Source organism: Sceloporus occidentalis, unplaced genomic scaffold (assembly GCF_023333645.1).
Source record: "Sceloporus occidentalis isolate IW3139 unplaced genomic scaffold, rSceOcc1.0.p SCAF_22, whole genome shotgun sequence".
Classification (NCBI taxonomy): domain Eukaryota; kingdom Metazoa; phylum Chordata; class Lepidosauria; order Squamata; family Phrynosomatidae; genus Sceloporus; species Sceloporus occidentalis.
Window position 1 is genome coordinate 2419544 of NW_028317002.1, and position 14532 is coordinate 2434075.

Genomic DNA, 14532 nt, shown 5'->3' on the forward strand with positions numbered 1-14532 from the left:
TGTAATATATGTTCGTCCTAGAAAAAATGGCAAGCGTGGTTACCTAGCGCAGAAATGCGTGCCTTTGATATTCTGGTTTGCCAACTGTGATAATTGCATTATAAACCTGCAGAACTGTAACATGCTTTTCCTTCCAGAACTGAAAATTTAGATTTGTGTAATAAGATATTTATTTAGACAGATCAGCAACATACGTTTCACTAAAATGGAGTGGCATATGGGTTGGGGTGAGATGAAACATTTAATTTCATCAATTTAACTATGTGTTATGACACAGGCTTCCTCTGCTAAAAGGGCAGTGTAATGTGTAGCTCTGACATTTAATATAAATTTTAAAAAAAATTGTAATGAATAGAAAATCCCACCTTCACTCACATTTTTAGTGGATAGTTACATAAAAAAACTATATATTATGGTGCATTTAAACAGCTGACATTGATGGGAAATTATTATTGTTATTTATTATTATTATTATTATTATTATTAAAAGTAACACCAAAGTTTTAACATGATCATCGAGGCAGCCTAAGGGCATATCCATTTGGTAGGATCAGCTGAGTATAGGGTCTGGGGACTTAATTTTCTGTGCTTAAGAACAAGAGGCATTAAGTATATGTTTATGTACTTCCGTGGAACTAATGTGGCCTTATATATGGTGATGGACCATATAACATATTTAAATTGACAAGCAAAGTTTTCATACCATGATTCCTGTAACACCGGAGTGAATTAGTATGCTGTTGTGGTTGGTATTTAATTGTATAGACCTATTGAGTGTTATATCAGGAGCTGAAATACGTATTTTTATGAGCGCTGCAAACATCCGTGCCCGTGTACATACAGAAATGACATATATTCAGTATTTGAGGACTCCGGAGGCTGGCTCCCTTTCTCGCAGCCCCACAATGCAAATTATGTTGCAAATTTCTAGGCAAAAGAGTGATGGGAAAAGCAGCTGGGATTTAACAAGCATTTGACAGTGAGCACGTGAATATAACAAAAACAATGCAATTACAGCAGACACATAGTGCAGATTGCTTCTCACAAACCCTTGAACATGCAGAAACTGAGCAAAAAAGGCACAGTCAAAATGGAGCAGCAAAATTACATGAGTGACCCATCACCACGGCACATAAACAGAATTAAACGCTTCCTAAACCGCTCTGAACCGACTTCATCTGGGTGAGGGGTATTCAATGGGCATCCAGTTAATAGATATTTAAAAAAAATAGCAGTAGGAACTACGCATAAAATGCCCCTGCATGGTAACATGAGGCATGCACCCTTCTAGGATTAGGAACCTGATTTATATACAATGAGTTACAAGAAGTATAATATATATATATATTTTAAAAAAAAAACTAACTATGGGACTTACCAAGAAGACTTGGTCATAACTTTTAGCTCACAAATAAATACAGTACCATAGGTTAAATATGTAATTGGTTTCATATTATTATCATATGTACTAAATAGAAAAGGCTGCCTTTAAACATTGTGTAGCTTAAACCTTGGGCACTTTCAGTGTCGGCATGATTGTGAAGCAGGGGTATTTGCAAACCAAAAAGCAGCATTAAAAAAAAAGAAGCAAAAGTTTGGACAGATGGAGGCAAAAATCATTGTTTAAGAAATTAAAAAAAGTCTTTTCTGCGTCTGTTGTTAAATCGAAATCAATAACACGTGGGCATATAGAGACGTTTATAATGTGGATATGTGCAGAGGATAGTCTGTTGCCCATAGTTCATAAGTAAAACCCACCCCGTGGGGTTGTCGCAGAGGTGCAGACATAGTGCAGGGGGCTACTATGCCAGCTTCTTAGAAGACGTTACAGAAAAGGCTCCGGTGCCTTCCACCTCTTGCGGCAAAACAAATGTATTTCTTAACGCGGCTGGTTCCGTCACACAGGAGATCGCATGTAAGGCGTTTGTAACTCGATAATGGGCTATCACACTAGCAGTTAAAACTCTCTTAGACACCGACATCTTTTCTAGATATATCCATCAAATGACTATGATTATGACTGAAGGCGTTTGCTGCTGTGTAGCAATACAGCTGGCCTTGCTAGCACAAGCTGCAACGGAGCTGAAGCGTGGGCCGCCGCTCCGTCCTCGAGATGACAAAACTGGATTAGAACTTTCATTTTTCACACGTCCCTGTAGCTATTAATGATGGCAGCTCCTAAAGGACATGTCAAAAGAAAACCAGGGTGTCTGCTAATTATGCAGTTGCCAGCTTCAATGTTTCATGTGCTACCTCATCATGCATTCTGGATAATGTTTTTTTTCTAGACTACCTAATTGCTTAACAATAGGACATCTCGCTAGTATGCCCCACACTTATTTTTTTTCTGTGCCGAAATCTTAAAGGCTCAGACATGTCCATTAACACAACCTGCGATCCATCGCATGCCGGTAAGAAGTTTGTGAGAAGTGCTTTTTCTGCATTAATCTCCTTTTCCACAGAAAATATGTACAAAGAACAAACTGAAAGAGTTATAAAAAAAAAAAAAAAAAAAAATATTTGTTAAAAATAATAATAAAATGAACAAACAAAAAGTGACTTGAAATAGGGAGCATGAGAAAAGGGAGTAATGACAATTAAAAAAAATGAACAAAAAAAGTAGATACAAATGTAAGAGGAGCTGGGGAGATTTTAATAGTGCCACTCCGCGCTCTCCCTTTAGATCAGCAGTTAAACCCTGGTTTATTTGTAATGCCTCTTTAAGAGCTAGTTGATAAAAATTATGTCTTGTGATACCGGCAAATAGTCTGCAAAGTGAAATGAGAACAGGAATTAATTGACTGAATTGCAAAGAAATGTCCCAGATATATATTAAGAAAAAATAAATAAAATTAATTTACAAAAAAAATGGAATATGGAGAAGAGGATGTGACAAACACATGCAGCCTAAAGAGAAATTAAACAGAAGGAAGGTATGATCTAGGAACGAAGGAACGTATGGAAATCAAGGAACGTGTAAGGTCTAACAAGCATATGGGCTATTGGTAAATTGTTTTTTTGTACTATCAAAGGACGCCAGTCATATTTTATACCTCCAATTTAATTACTGTACTATGATGGTATAGTGAAATATTGGAACAGTTTTATACTAAGTGAGTCTTTTGAGCTTTGTCTAAGCCAGACCTCTTTCTTAAGTAAACACTAGATCCTTCATCTCTTGACAAAATGGGTTTTCCAGTACAAATAGGAACGTCCAGGGCTGCACTCAAATTAATAGTTCAAACACAGAACGGAACAGAGATAAATACATGCTAGTATCATAATATTCAATTTATAGCCCGTCTACCCCTTAAAAAATTCAATTAATTAACAGAATTATCATGCAGCATGTAATTAAGGATCAAATGGGATTAACCCCTTTGCTGCTAGTTGTCAGATACAGCAAAGCTGTTAAGTTCTTGTGTGTCTTTTGACAGCTTCTAAAGCCTTATAACTACAAACTTGGCTCAAGCCGAAATCTTGCCACAAGAGACAAGTGTGCCAACTCAGTAAGCAAATGAATAAATACATTAAGTCTCTTAGGTGTCTTGAGGCAGGACTGAAATTACAGATGCTTAAGAAGAATCTATTTTTTCCCTTCCTTTGCTCCACGTCAAGTCAAAGACTCTGCTCCAAATACTCACATATTTCAACACAGAAGAACAAAGCACTGTCGCACCTACAATACTATATAATACTGTTTTATAAACGCAATGTCAGTGAACATCCAGGGCAACTAATGTGTGGGGGTTACATAGTTTTTCACTTATTTTGTTATGCATTTATTTTTACACACTGAGCATGTTATGGGAATTCTTGTATGTGTATATACGTAAGCGTGTGTGCATGTGTGTATATATGTGTGTGTGTGCGTGCGTGCGTGCGTGTATATATCTGATCAGGGGATAAGCTCTAATGACTAGTAATGAACTTTATAACTATGCATAAAACAGAGAGGGTTCACAGTACTTACAGACAAAAAGTTAAGATTTGTGTTTACAACAAATACAGCTGAACCCTTATAAAATAACTAATAAAACCGCTTCAGCTAGCACAATAACTTCAATATTTTTTTTACGAACTGTTGTCATTCTCGTGACCATTCTATGTGTGCAAGCACAATTCTGCCAACAAATCCTATAGTGTCTGCTGATTTTTTTTAACAATTGTGCCAGATAAAGGTAGCATTTATTTGCTGTATAATAGAATGCATGTTGGTCCTGCTGGTCTAAGTGTTTACTAATAAAACTGTTTAAGTGATGGTTTCATGTGAATACACTATACAATCGAGCCAATTTTTATACAAGCCACTTTCTGCCTTCCCCTATTAAACACAAACAGAGCAAAACAGTTTGTGCCTCCAGCAGGACCCTTGTGAATTTTTTTTTTCGTACAGTCTTTAGTTCATGTTCATAACAAAACGTTATATACTTGACTGAGAACAGACAACAGCTCATATACCCATATAGAAGTGTCTTTGCTACTACAGAGGTAATAACTCCAGGATATCGGATTTATCCCACCCATAGGGGATACACAACAATCCCAGGCATATATTTAGACCTTTCTGGGGTTAAAGTAGGGTTCTGACACTGAGGCAACGCAAACAGCTCCGTAAAATGCTGGTGATTATTTGTGACTTAACTAGTACTCAAATATTTAAACAAGGTTTACTGTTGATAATGCTTGAAATTAATCTCTAGTATATGCCTAAAAGTTCAGGAGAGGGAACTGCTAACTTAAATATTTATTAGGCACTAAACTGAAACATGATGACATATGTGCATTAGGTAGGATCACATATGAGCACAGACTAGAATAGACGCCCATAGTCTTTGAATGCAGCATGACTTAAAAAGGCAACAAAAAGAGAGTGGATGTTTTCATCCTAATTCTTTTTGATGATTTCAGATATACCCTGTGAATGTGGACTAATCTATATCACAACAGAGAGGGGATTAAAAATGTAGAGAGTTAAATGCAGCGATCAAGATGAAAGAGAGGTGACCGAAACATAACTGATAAGATGCTAATTGGGAAGCCAAAAAACGCAGAGCCACACCACCTCGACACTCTAACTATACCATCCGCATGAATTAATCCCTTGGGTGCCATAGTAGTGGGAACAATGTATTGCTTAATAAAGGTGTCTATGCCACAAATAGTTAATGGAATGCACAGAGGTTATCTTTTCATTCTTGCCCTCTGTTTTCCTCCGCGTGTTTGGTCAATTGCTGTAGTATGCCACACCTGGCTCTGTAAAGGGTTTCACACCATGACCTCTTCTCACACACACTACAATGCTTTTTATTCACTACATCATCATAACTTGCTTCAACAACTACTAATCGGTCTTCCCTTTTAACTGGATGGCCTGATTCTTAACCTTTATGATCTCACACAGCATACTTATGTAAACCCGGTTTAATGAATACCATATTGGCTCGGATATAGGCCGCCCCCGTGTATAGGCCGCACCCTAAAAGTTTGGTGCTTTTTTGAAGAAAATTTTTTTTTAATAGACATGCTGACACTCTGTCTCCCCCCCCCGAGATATGCTGCCACTCTCCCCCACCCGAGATATGCTGCAACTATGTCCCCGAGATATGCTGCCACTGTCCCCCCCCGAGATATGCTGCCACTGTCCCCCCTTCCGAGATATGCTGCCACTGTCCCCCCCCCCGAGATATGCTGCCACTGTCCTCTTCCTCCTCCCCCCGAGATATGCTGCCACTGTCCTCTTCCTCCTCCCCCCGAGATATGCTGCCACTATCCTCCTCCTCCCCCCCGACTTACCAGAGCAGACTCCCGGGTGTCTTGCGGGGCCGGCGGGGGACATCTACGCAATACGCGTATACAACTTCCGGTGCCGGGACTCAGCGGATGTGCCGGCACCGGAAGTTGTATACGCGTATTGCGTAGGTGTCCCCCGCTGGCCCCGCAAGACACCCGGGAGTCTGCTCTAGTGAGTCTTGGGGGCAGAGGTAAAACGCATCGTGCGGACGTTCACCGCTGCCGGTGAACGTCTGCACGATGCGCTTAGACAATCTCCCGTGCTGGCAGGGGAGGCTGTCTGAACGTATCAGAGACTAGGATATGGGTCCCCTGGCACCGCTGCGGGGGATCTGTATCCTAACCCTGCATGTCCCGGGCGTCGGGCGCTAGACCCCGAATATAGGCCGCACCCCCACTTTAAAGACTTAAAGTGGGGGGAAAAAGTGCGGCCTATATTCGAGCCAATACGGTATATAAGACCTTCTGTTCGACCAGGGAAAATGCTTGTTCTTACTGAACGAAGAAGAAGGTTAACAAGTTTTGTTTAAATAAACTGCGTTAAGTCCTACATTGAATTACTTGGTTAGAGATAGATGTGCACACTAATGATGAGGAAGCACTGGAAAAGATGGGTTGGCAATGAAAGAATACAAACGCACAGCAACAATGAATTAATATTAATTATAATAATTTAGAATTGTTAAGAAAATGTGTTTTCATACATGATGTTCCTCCATTGTATTTTATCTCTTGATTTCAGCTGTACTCATGTGCAATAATAAAGGACCACCTTAAAGATGGTCCAGCTATGCTGCACTTTCTAGATAAAACATGGATGTTCCATATGAATATTTAATAATATTAATATTATTCATATCCTTACTGTACAAAATATCAAAATCAAGCAATGAAAATGGTATTTTGCTAATACTTTCTTCACTTAATATAAGAAATGGTTGAAAATATGTAAAGATCATTGTCATTCTTGTTCAGTTGTGTAAACACTAATGAATAACAAAATTGGATGTTGTAAGTCTAGCGAAGCTTGTTATTGGTACAAAAAGCAAGCCTCTCAATGCACGGCGGCAGTAGTCTACAAAGGCAAGCACACGGGAACACTAATATTGGAAGAGATGTGAACTGGAAGGATAGCTGAGCTGAAAGGGCAGGCCGTCATCAGAAAAGCCCAGGTCATTCAAATAGCCTGATCCACGTAGCCTTTGGATTTAGGATATACCGTACCGGAGGTAATGCCATGAAACTCTAATGCAGGCACGTCACGTGGTATCACTCAAGGATTAAAACAGAAATTTATATTCCAGCTGCTCAGTATGGCAGTGACATGAATGAGACAGATGGACGCTCACATTGCATAGTGCATAGATACACTAAAAAGAAACACAACACGGACACGAAAATACCTGGGAACTGGTAGCTGTAGCTTGGGGCAAATCCAGGGTATCCTCGGCCGTACGTTGCAACAAAGTTTGGGTAACCTTAAACAAACAACAAACAGAAAGAAAAGGGTCAGTATCGTTTCCGTATTTCCTGGTAAAAATGGACCGATTTTTAAAAGTGCTAAGAGTAGAGCAATCAGCAAAAGTATTCCACTGGTTGCCATGGTGATCATTTCATATTTGGGAACATGGGCCAGAACCGTTCTTTATAATTACTAGCTAATAGTATGTAACAAACACAATTATGATGGCAAAGAAATATAGATCTACTCTCCGTGATCCATTGAGCTTTTTTTAGCGTCAATAATCATGGCTACCTTGCTCATGTTAACCACTCTGAATGCTCAGTTTATAGCAGATTACAAAAGAATAAATCACATTAGATAAAGCATAAAGATCAAAGAACGGTGGTTTAATATAACATTTTGTTTCTATCCAACTTGATTATTCATGTACACATTGTTATTTTGCTCTTGTCTAAACAGCAACTCTACAGGGACAGATGTTCATTGTTTATTATTAAAGCTATGCAGACTCTTGAATTGTTTCTTATTATGTCTAGAAAGAAATAAAGCAACGTGAATTGGTGGACACTGCTGTTCCAACCCAAAGAAATGAGAAGCAATGCGTGACTGGTAGGTCTTGAAAGTGATCTCCTATAGCAAAAGTCCATAGCAGGCAAAACCTTCGTTGAAAGGGACAACGCTTCCATGAACACACTTAAAATCAAAAGAATGAGCTCTTTGGAGCCAAATAACTTTAATAAATTGTGAATTAACAACCTGTAGGTCTTCTACAGATGAAACGCTACAATGTAGCTATCTCTATGCTGCTCCAAAAGCATCACATTCGACACTTAATTCTCCCAAGTCAGTGTCTCTTTTGGGACTTTGTAATTAGCAAGAGATCTATTGACCATTCACCTGAGAGAGGATGTGCAGCTAACAATATGTACCTGTATGGGTTAACATTCTGCTGCTGAATCCAGGGAACTGCTGTTTTATGTGCAGTAATGAAATGCCCCTTTGTACCCCAAGACAGATGAATGTCCATACCTTTTAGTTGGAAGAGGAAATGCCAAGCACTCAAGCTAAACACAACACAGGTTTGCTGTGACATTTGGAAAGCTTAGAATAGATGTACTTTGCATTACAGCTATTGACAGTTTGAGATAAAGGTACTAGTAATGCTTTATCCCTCATGCCCAAAGTACCACAGTTAACATATCAGCGGTAGATTGTAAAGCTCGATACACTTTTTGAAATAACAAAAGGATGATATCTAAGGCCGGGGGGGGGGGAGCGGTTGGTTGGAGAATTGGGTGTAGAACAGCTGTGGTTCTCAGATACGATGTGTAAGGCTGAGCAGGGTGCAATGCAGAGGGGGCACGAATGGTTATTTCCTGGAGTCATCTTTTTGCTTGTAACATGCTCTGGCAACTGCAATGGTTTTAGTTGTTCTAAAGTCGCACTTTGGGAACAGTTCAAGTTCATATAAGCAGCATCATGTGTGTTATCAAATGCCCAGACAGGGCATACAACATTTAACAAATGGCTTTCAAAAGAACATGTAAAATATAACCAACACAAATAGATTGTATCGGTAATATGACATTCATAAATTCACCTTTATAAAAAGTCATCAAGTCTAACATAAGAGTATACAGAATGTGTGATGCTAGCATCAAACCATGTTTTAAATAGTTTCTATACCATGGATCTTGCATTTAATATCCAAACGAAGGCACATAAAACTATAAGAGAGTCTATGGACCCACCCTTCATCTAACCCTGTTGCAGGCTGTGAATTGCGTTCCTGTGATGTGTTTGTCAAACATATTTGACAAATATTTAACTCAGTACTTGTACATCCATTCGCCATTGCAAGCAAGGTGTGCATGTTTTTCTTGATCTGATTTTCACTAATATTGAAGGGGTCTTAGACTACACATTTATTTTGTATAACATGGCTATAACCCCTTTGTTATATGTTGCTCAACAAATTATATATATTATATATATTTATATAGGCATGCACACACTTTTATGTGTTGAACAGTTTGTTCTCTGGCGGGTGACATATCAAATTACCTTAATAACATCCACATAGTACAAATAAAAAACAAACAGCAATCCATCTGCAAATAATTATCTTGACACCTGCACTGGAATCCTTTTATAAGCAAAGCTAGTATTTATTTTAATGTGTTGAGCTTGCAGTTCTTATTTGTAAAAATAAAACAAAACAAAAATAAAAACACTGCACAATATCACCAGAAGGTTAAATATCTGATCCCTGGACTTTAAGTTCTTTATACGGTTTCATGTGTAGAAACTATTTCGAAATTTGACTCCTTCGCCCTCAAGCCATAGGGGGTTTAAACAAAGAAAGAAAGCAAGCTGATGTGTGCATTCTCTAATAGGCCAGTGTACACTCCTCTATCTGGCACCATTTCACAAGTCTAACCAAGATAAAATGTGTTGCTTCTGTGTCTGACGGGTCTAATCATAAGCCCCATCACTGAACATCTTTCAGGTCATGGCAGATGAAATCATAAATTTATAATACAACATTACTTCAATTTTCCTCATCATTTGCTTCTGTGATGCCCGGCTCTGCTCTAACGAGTCACAGCCCCTGTCTGAGCGGGGAAATTGGCTGGCTGAATATCAATAGCACATTAACACCATGCCCATGTGGATACTTCATCAAGCCAAATTATGGTCAGGATGACCTATCCTGTGCTCCCATTAGGAGCTGTGCTCGTCCTGCGCCCGGCCGCTGAACAATTTGTTTGCTTCAATACTTCCAGGGAATGATCAATCTCACGATAATTATGTCTTGTCACTAAAGTAAAAATAAGAAGAAATCACAGCTCTGCTTGGATACCCTGCTCCATGGCTGTTGTAGAATGGCATTAACCACTGTGTGGCCCTGCCAATGAAATGGATTGTTGGACGGCACATCAAAGCCATCTCACAAATACACGAGCTGCTGACTGTCGCACATGTTATGCATACATAGAACTCCCAGAACTAATGGAAACTTAGCAGGAAAAGTGTGTTTTGCACAAATGATATGCTGTTTTAGTGCAAGTAGACAAAACATTTAAGCAAAATGTCCAGATTTTTTTTTTTCCAAATAAAGATAGTAAATAGAATTTTGGGTTTAACTAATATTTTATAGATATGAATTGATAGCGTCCTGACAACATTCCATCCAAGAGTCCTGCGTCATATGGAGGCTGTTATCTTTTTAAGTAGTGTGCCCCTGCAGGGGACATCTCATGTTTGTAGCACCAACCTGAGATCTTTGAGTGCACTCAATTTAAGTATAGAAACTTTTTGTAGTTTGTTTCTGTCGGATGACCAAAGCTAGGTCTATTTCTGGAGCCCAGGACAAAGACGTGAATCATGATTCCCAATCAGACAGCTGATCTGGAGTTATTTGGCAGATACAGTGAATATGCACAAACAGAAAGCACAAGATCCACCATGCCTAGATTTGCTGGCAATAAAGAGTTAGTATTATACGATGAAAGCATGTTTTATCGGTATTTGTTTAGGAAAATGCAAGAGAAGAATCAGATTAAAAAGGAAATAGAAACATATATCAGTTACCCAGTAACTACTCTGGTTTCCAGAGTATTTCACATTACTAAAATCCGTGCTTGCGGAAACAGGCAATCACAACAGACTTCTAAAACTGTATTTAACTTAAACATTGTCTGGGAACCCTAAAGGGCGTTACTTCCTGTGAATTGGAGCTTTGGTGGCAGGGTTGCCATTTTGGGACCAGCGTCACCGATTTCTTAACATTTCTGGCATTGAAGTACTTTACTCTATTTTAATGATCTTGAGGGAAAAGCTAAATATGATGTCATCCAGTGCAGGTAGACGTACTTCTGGATAAATACATGGGGTTACTAAAGACATTTTAAGTTTTACTTCCATCGTACACTGGGCCCCTGGGTGGAATGGCACAATAGCACTGAACCACTAACAACCATCAGATTTTTTTTTGGGGGGGGGGCAACATTCTGTTCCAGAAATGGTTCAACTGCTGTGGAATAGAGAATTAGCTACTGAATTTAAGAATACATAAAAATGTAGCACATTCAAGAATCTGCTGTGTCTGATAAACCCTGGATCGGCTAAGATCACAGTAAGTGGACATTTTGGCATTTATATACCCACCTCATTACAAAATATTTAATTAGATCAGCAATTTAAATTCTGCATAAAAAAATACGCGACCAAAAGATCCAAAAAATGCACAATACAATAACCAGCAAAACCTTCCATTCATGCAATGCACTGCACTGCACTGTACATCTTCTATATGGCAACTCTAGCAGAATGATGGTCGAAACAATCATGTGTCAGGTAAAACAGGATAATGTCTTTCTATGGCAGTGACACAGTTAATTTTTTTTCTAAAACACACTAGCTGTACATGTAATACAGTAAAACATCACACTAACCAATCATGGCCAAAGTGCATTTATATAAATCTACATTTTCCAATAATGGTTACGTATTAATGAACAACTTAAAAAAAACTGGGAGAATTTCTAATCCAGGTTTTAATAAATAGTTCACAGATACTGAATGACTGTAATTTCTCTTTAAACGGGAAAAAAAGGACTTCAAAGGTGCATTAATATAATTGCTGCCCGAGATCACAATGACTGTACTTTATAGACACAATGGGGTTTTTTAGTCCACGTGGTGGAACTCTGGAACTGGGATCAATCAGTCCGTGGAACAATATTTAGAAGACAACGTTCTATGCCATTCATTTGGTCCTTAAAGGCGAGTCTCTTCAGGGCTGCATAGGACGTCCAGATATGCGAAGAATGCAACCCTTACATTGCATACAATATAAATTAGCACATTCAACTTTAAAACGTATGCATTATGTAGCATTAGAGAGGAGGAGATCCACCACCAAATTATATTTATTTGAGATACATTTATCAGACTGCCACTATAGCATTTCTCCACCACATATAAACTACATAAAAAAGCCATTCCGAATAAGCTCTGTGGATCTGTCAAAGCTATATTAGGAGATGAGAATAAATGTGTGACTCAATTTCTCTCCAGGAGAAAGGATCATTTTTAGTCGGAATGAACATACTGCATCCTTCATCATTCTATTTTTGTGAATAAGGGTAAAACAGTCTATTTAAGACATCCATTTAAATGCAAATGTGGCTATCCCAGGAGGAAATGTTAATCATTTACAAAGAAGAGAAGAATCTTTAAGACCATTCTTGCAGCAGAAATACCAGTTAGTTGAAGCTTCTTGTGTTGGCACAGAAAATGCAGTCAGGTTATATCATTGCTATGGGTTATTTGGAAAAGAGACACAGCTCACCACTGGAACAACGGGCCACGGCAAATGAGCTCGTTTGATTCTATTCAGGTAGAATGGTGTTTACCCATTTGATCCCTTAGGATCTTAAAGGATCTGCTCAGGAGTCAAGTGACTGTAGACCCTCATCTGTCCTACTGGGTGCTAAGCAAAAGTGAAAAGTAAAGTCTGTGTTGTTGTTTTTTAATAAAATGTTATTTCTGCTACTTTGCTAAACATTTGTGTAAATGAGAAAATCTATCATATATATACATACACAAACACCACTATCCTCCAGCATAAGTAGCCAGAGATGGGGCCGTCTTAAGCATGCCTCTGCTTGTTACCTCTGCTCCACTCTGTTGCTTAAACTTAACACTTCCAATCTACCCTCATCCTCTTTCACAGCTTGCTTTGGAGAGGCAACACAAGTTGAATTAAACAGGCCCCAGTTGTCCATGGAAACACATTACAGCAGAGTGTTCCAGCCCTGACAGAGACTGCAAATTTAAAGCTGAGCACACCACAAATTACTAGGTGCCTATGGTAAAGGAATGTTTTGGGTTTTTTTGTTTTTGTTTTTTTGTCAAAATCGGCACTGCAAGCAAGATGGCTGCTGTGGGTTCTGCGCCATGGTGGGCACTTTGTAGAAACCTTTTTTGAAAATGAGTTATCTGTAGGGAGAATAGTTTAATCCAATACGGTCAGGAAAATCCGGCAGCTAGTTTAACTCTTGCGTTTATAAGGCAAGTGTATATATGATTTTTTTTTCCCCCAAACAACATATTTCATGTTTTAAAACACTGGCATTACTGTAAAAGGTAGGATACCTACATTCAGCTACTTGATGAAATAGGTAGGTGGCAGTAGCTGCATATGGGTTTCTTAAATTTATTTTCACCAGGAAAGCAAAATGCAAAGTATTTTTGTAATGTCTAAAAATGTTTAACTTGCTCACTTCAAACATTGAAAAAGCATAGATTTTTTAAAGTTTGAAGGCATGAGAATAATATTAATACCTTAGAATTACTTTATGTACAATATGTATGTACACACACAGAAAATCTGCTGCGTATGTACACTGGAAATAAAAAGTGCACCAAATATCGTGTGGGCAACTTACCCAGCATCCCCATGCCCAACATGAAAGCATCCATAGTGTAGGGTAGGCCCCTCGCTCGGCCTCTCGTTCCTGGAGGAAACATAACTTCTTTAGGTTGTGCCTTCTTACATTCAACCTATTAAAGGAAGACAAGCAAAATGAGATGCAAATTAATTCCATTCAAATTTCAAATAACAATACCAAAGGAAAAAGTAAAGCACAAATTAAAAAAATGTGCTATATTCACTCTCTTTAAATTAAAGGGCAGTTGGCAGCACAGATATCAAATTTTGTCCTAGGTTAATATTGCCTGCTATCAGTGAAATAACTAAAAGAACAAGTCACGTAAGCAGCACAGGTCCTAATGTAAACAAAGGAACAAGACTGTATTATACACTGAAATACATTTATAAGAACAGTAATGTTTAGAAACCCTCTATTCCATCATATTCATTGTTGAACACATCTTAACCACAGCTGATGTTACGGGATGTAGTGAATTGTCTCAGGATAAAGTGAGATACAGTTGTCACAACAACAATTGGTGCCCCCTGCCAACACTCCTTCATGCTCTCATTCACTCTCTCACACTCTCTCCATTATCCAGGTACAAAAGGGCTGAGCAGATGGAATCGCGGGGAAAGAGAGGTGCAGAAACACTTCTTTTTCTCCGCGAACTCACCATCTACTGGACTCTAAGAATACTTCCGCGAAAGGGCGGAGCCATGGCATGCACCATATGAACAGACTCTCCTCTGTTCTTCCAATCAGGGGACCAGGGGTGTGTGTGGAAGCTCCACCCTATTGTGAAAGTACCTGGATAACGGACCTGATGCCAGG

At 38.8% G+C, this 14532-nt stretch overlaps 1 protein-coding gene across 7 annotated transcripts in view; it reads right to left on the minus strand.

Annotated features, from left to right (window-relative positions):
* LOC149300883 (RNA-binding protein Musashi homolog 2-like) overlaps positions 1-14532 on the minus strand; it is a 284563-nt gene that overhangs the window by 44765 nt on the left and 225266 nt on the right. For 3 of the 7 annotated variants that reach the window (XM_089484524.1, XM_089484523.1, XM_089484522.1), the window contains exons 9-11: positions 13714-13828; positions 7187-7271; positions 5251-5282 (exon numbers count right to left, since the gene is read on the minus strand). In XM_089484524.1, the coding sequence (XP_089340650.1) occupies positions 5251-5282; positions 7187-7271; positions 13714-13828 (232 nt within the window). Of the gene's footprint in view, positions 1-2727; positions 2769-5250; positions 5283-7186; positions 7272-13713; positions 13829-14532 lie in introns of those variants that run through there. The other 4 variants (XM_089484527.1, XM_089484526.1, XM_089484529.1 and 1 more) reach the window with 2 other exon arrangements.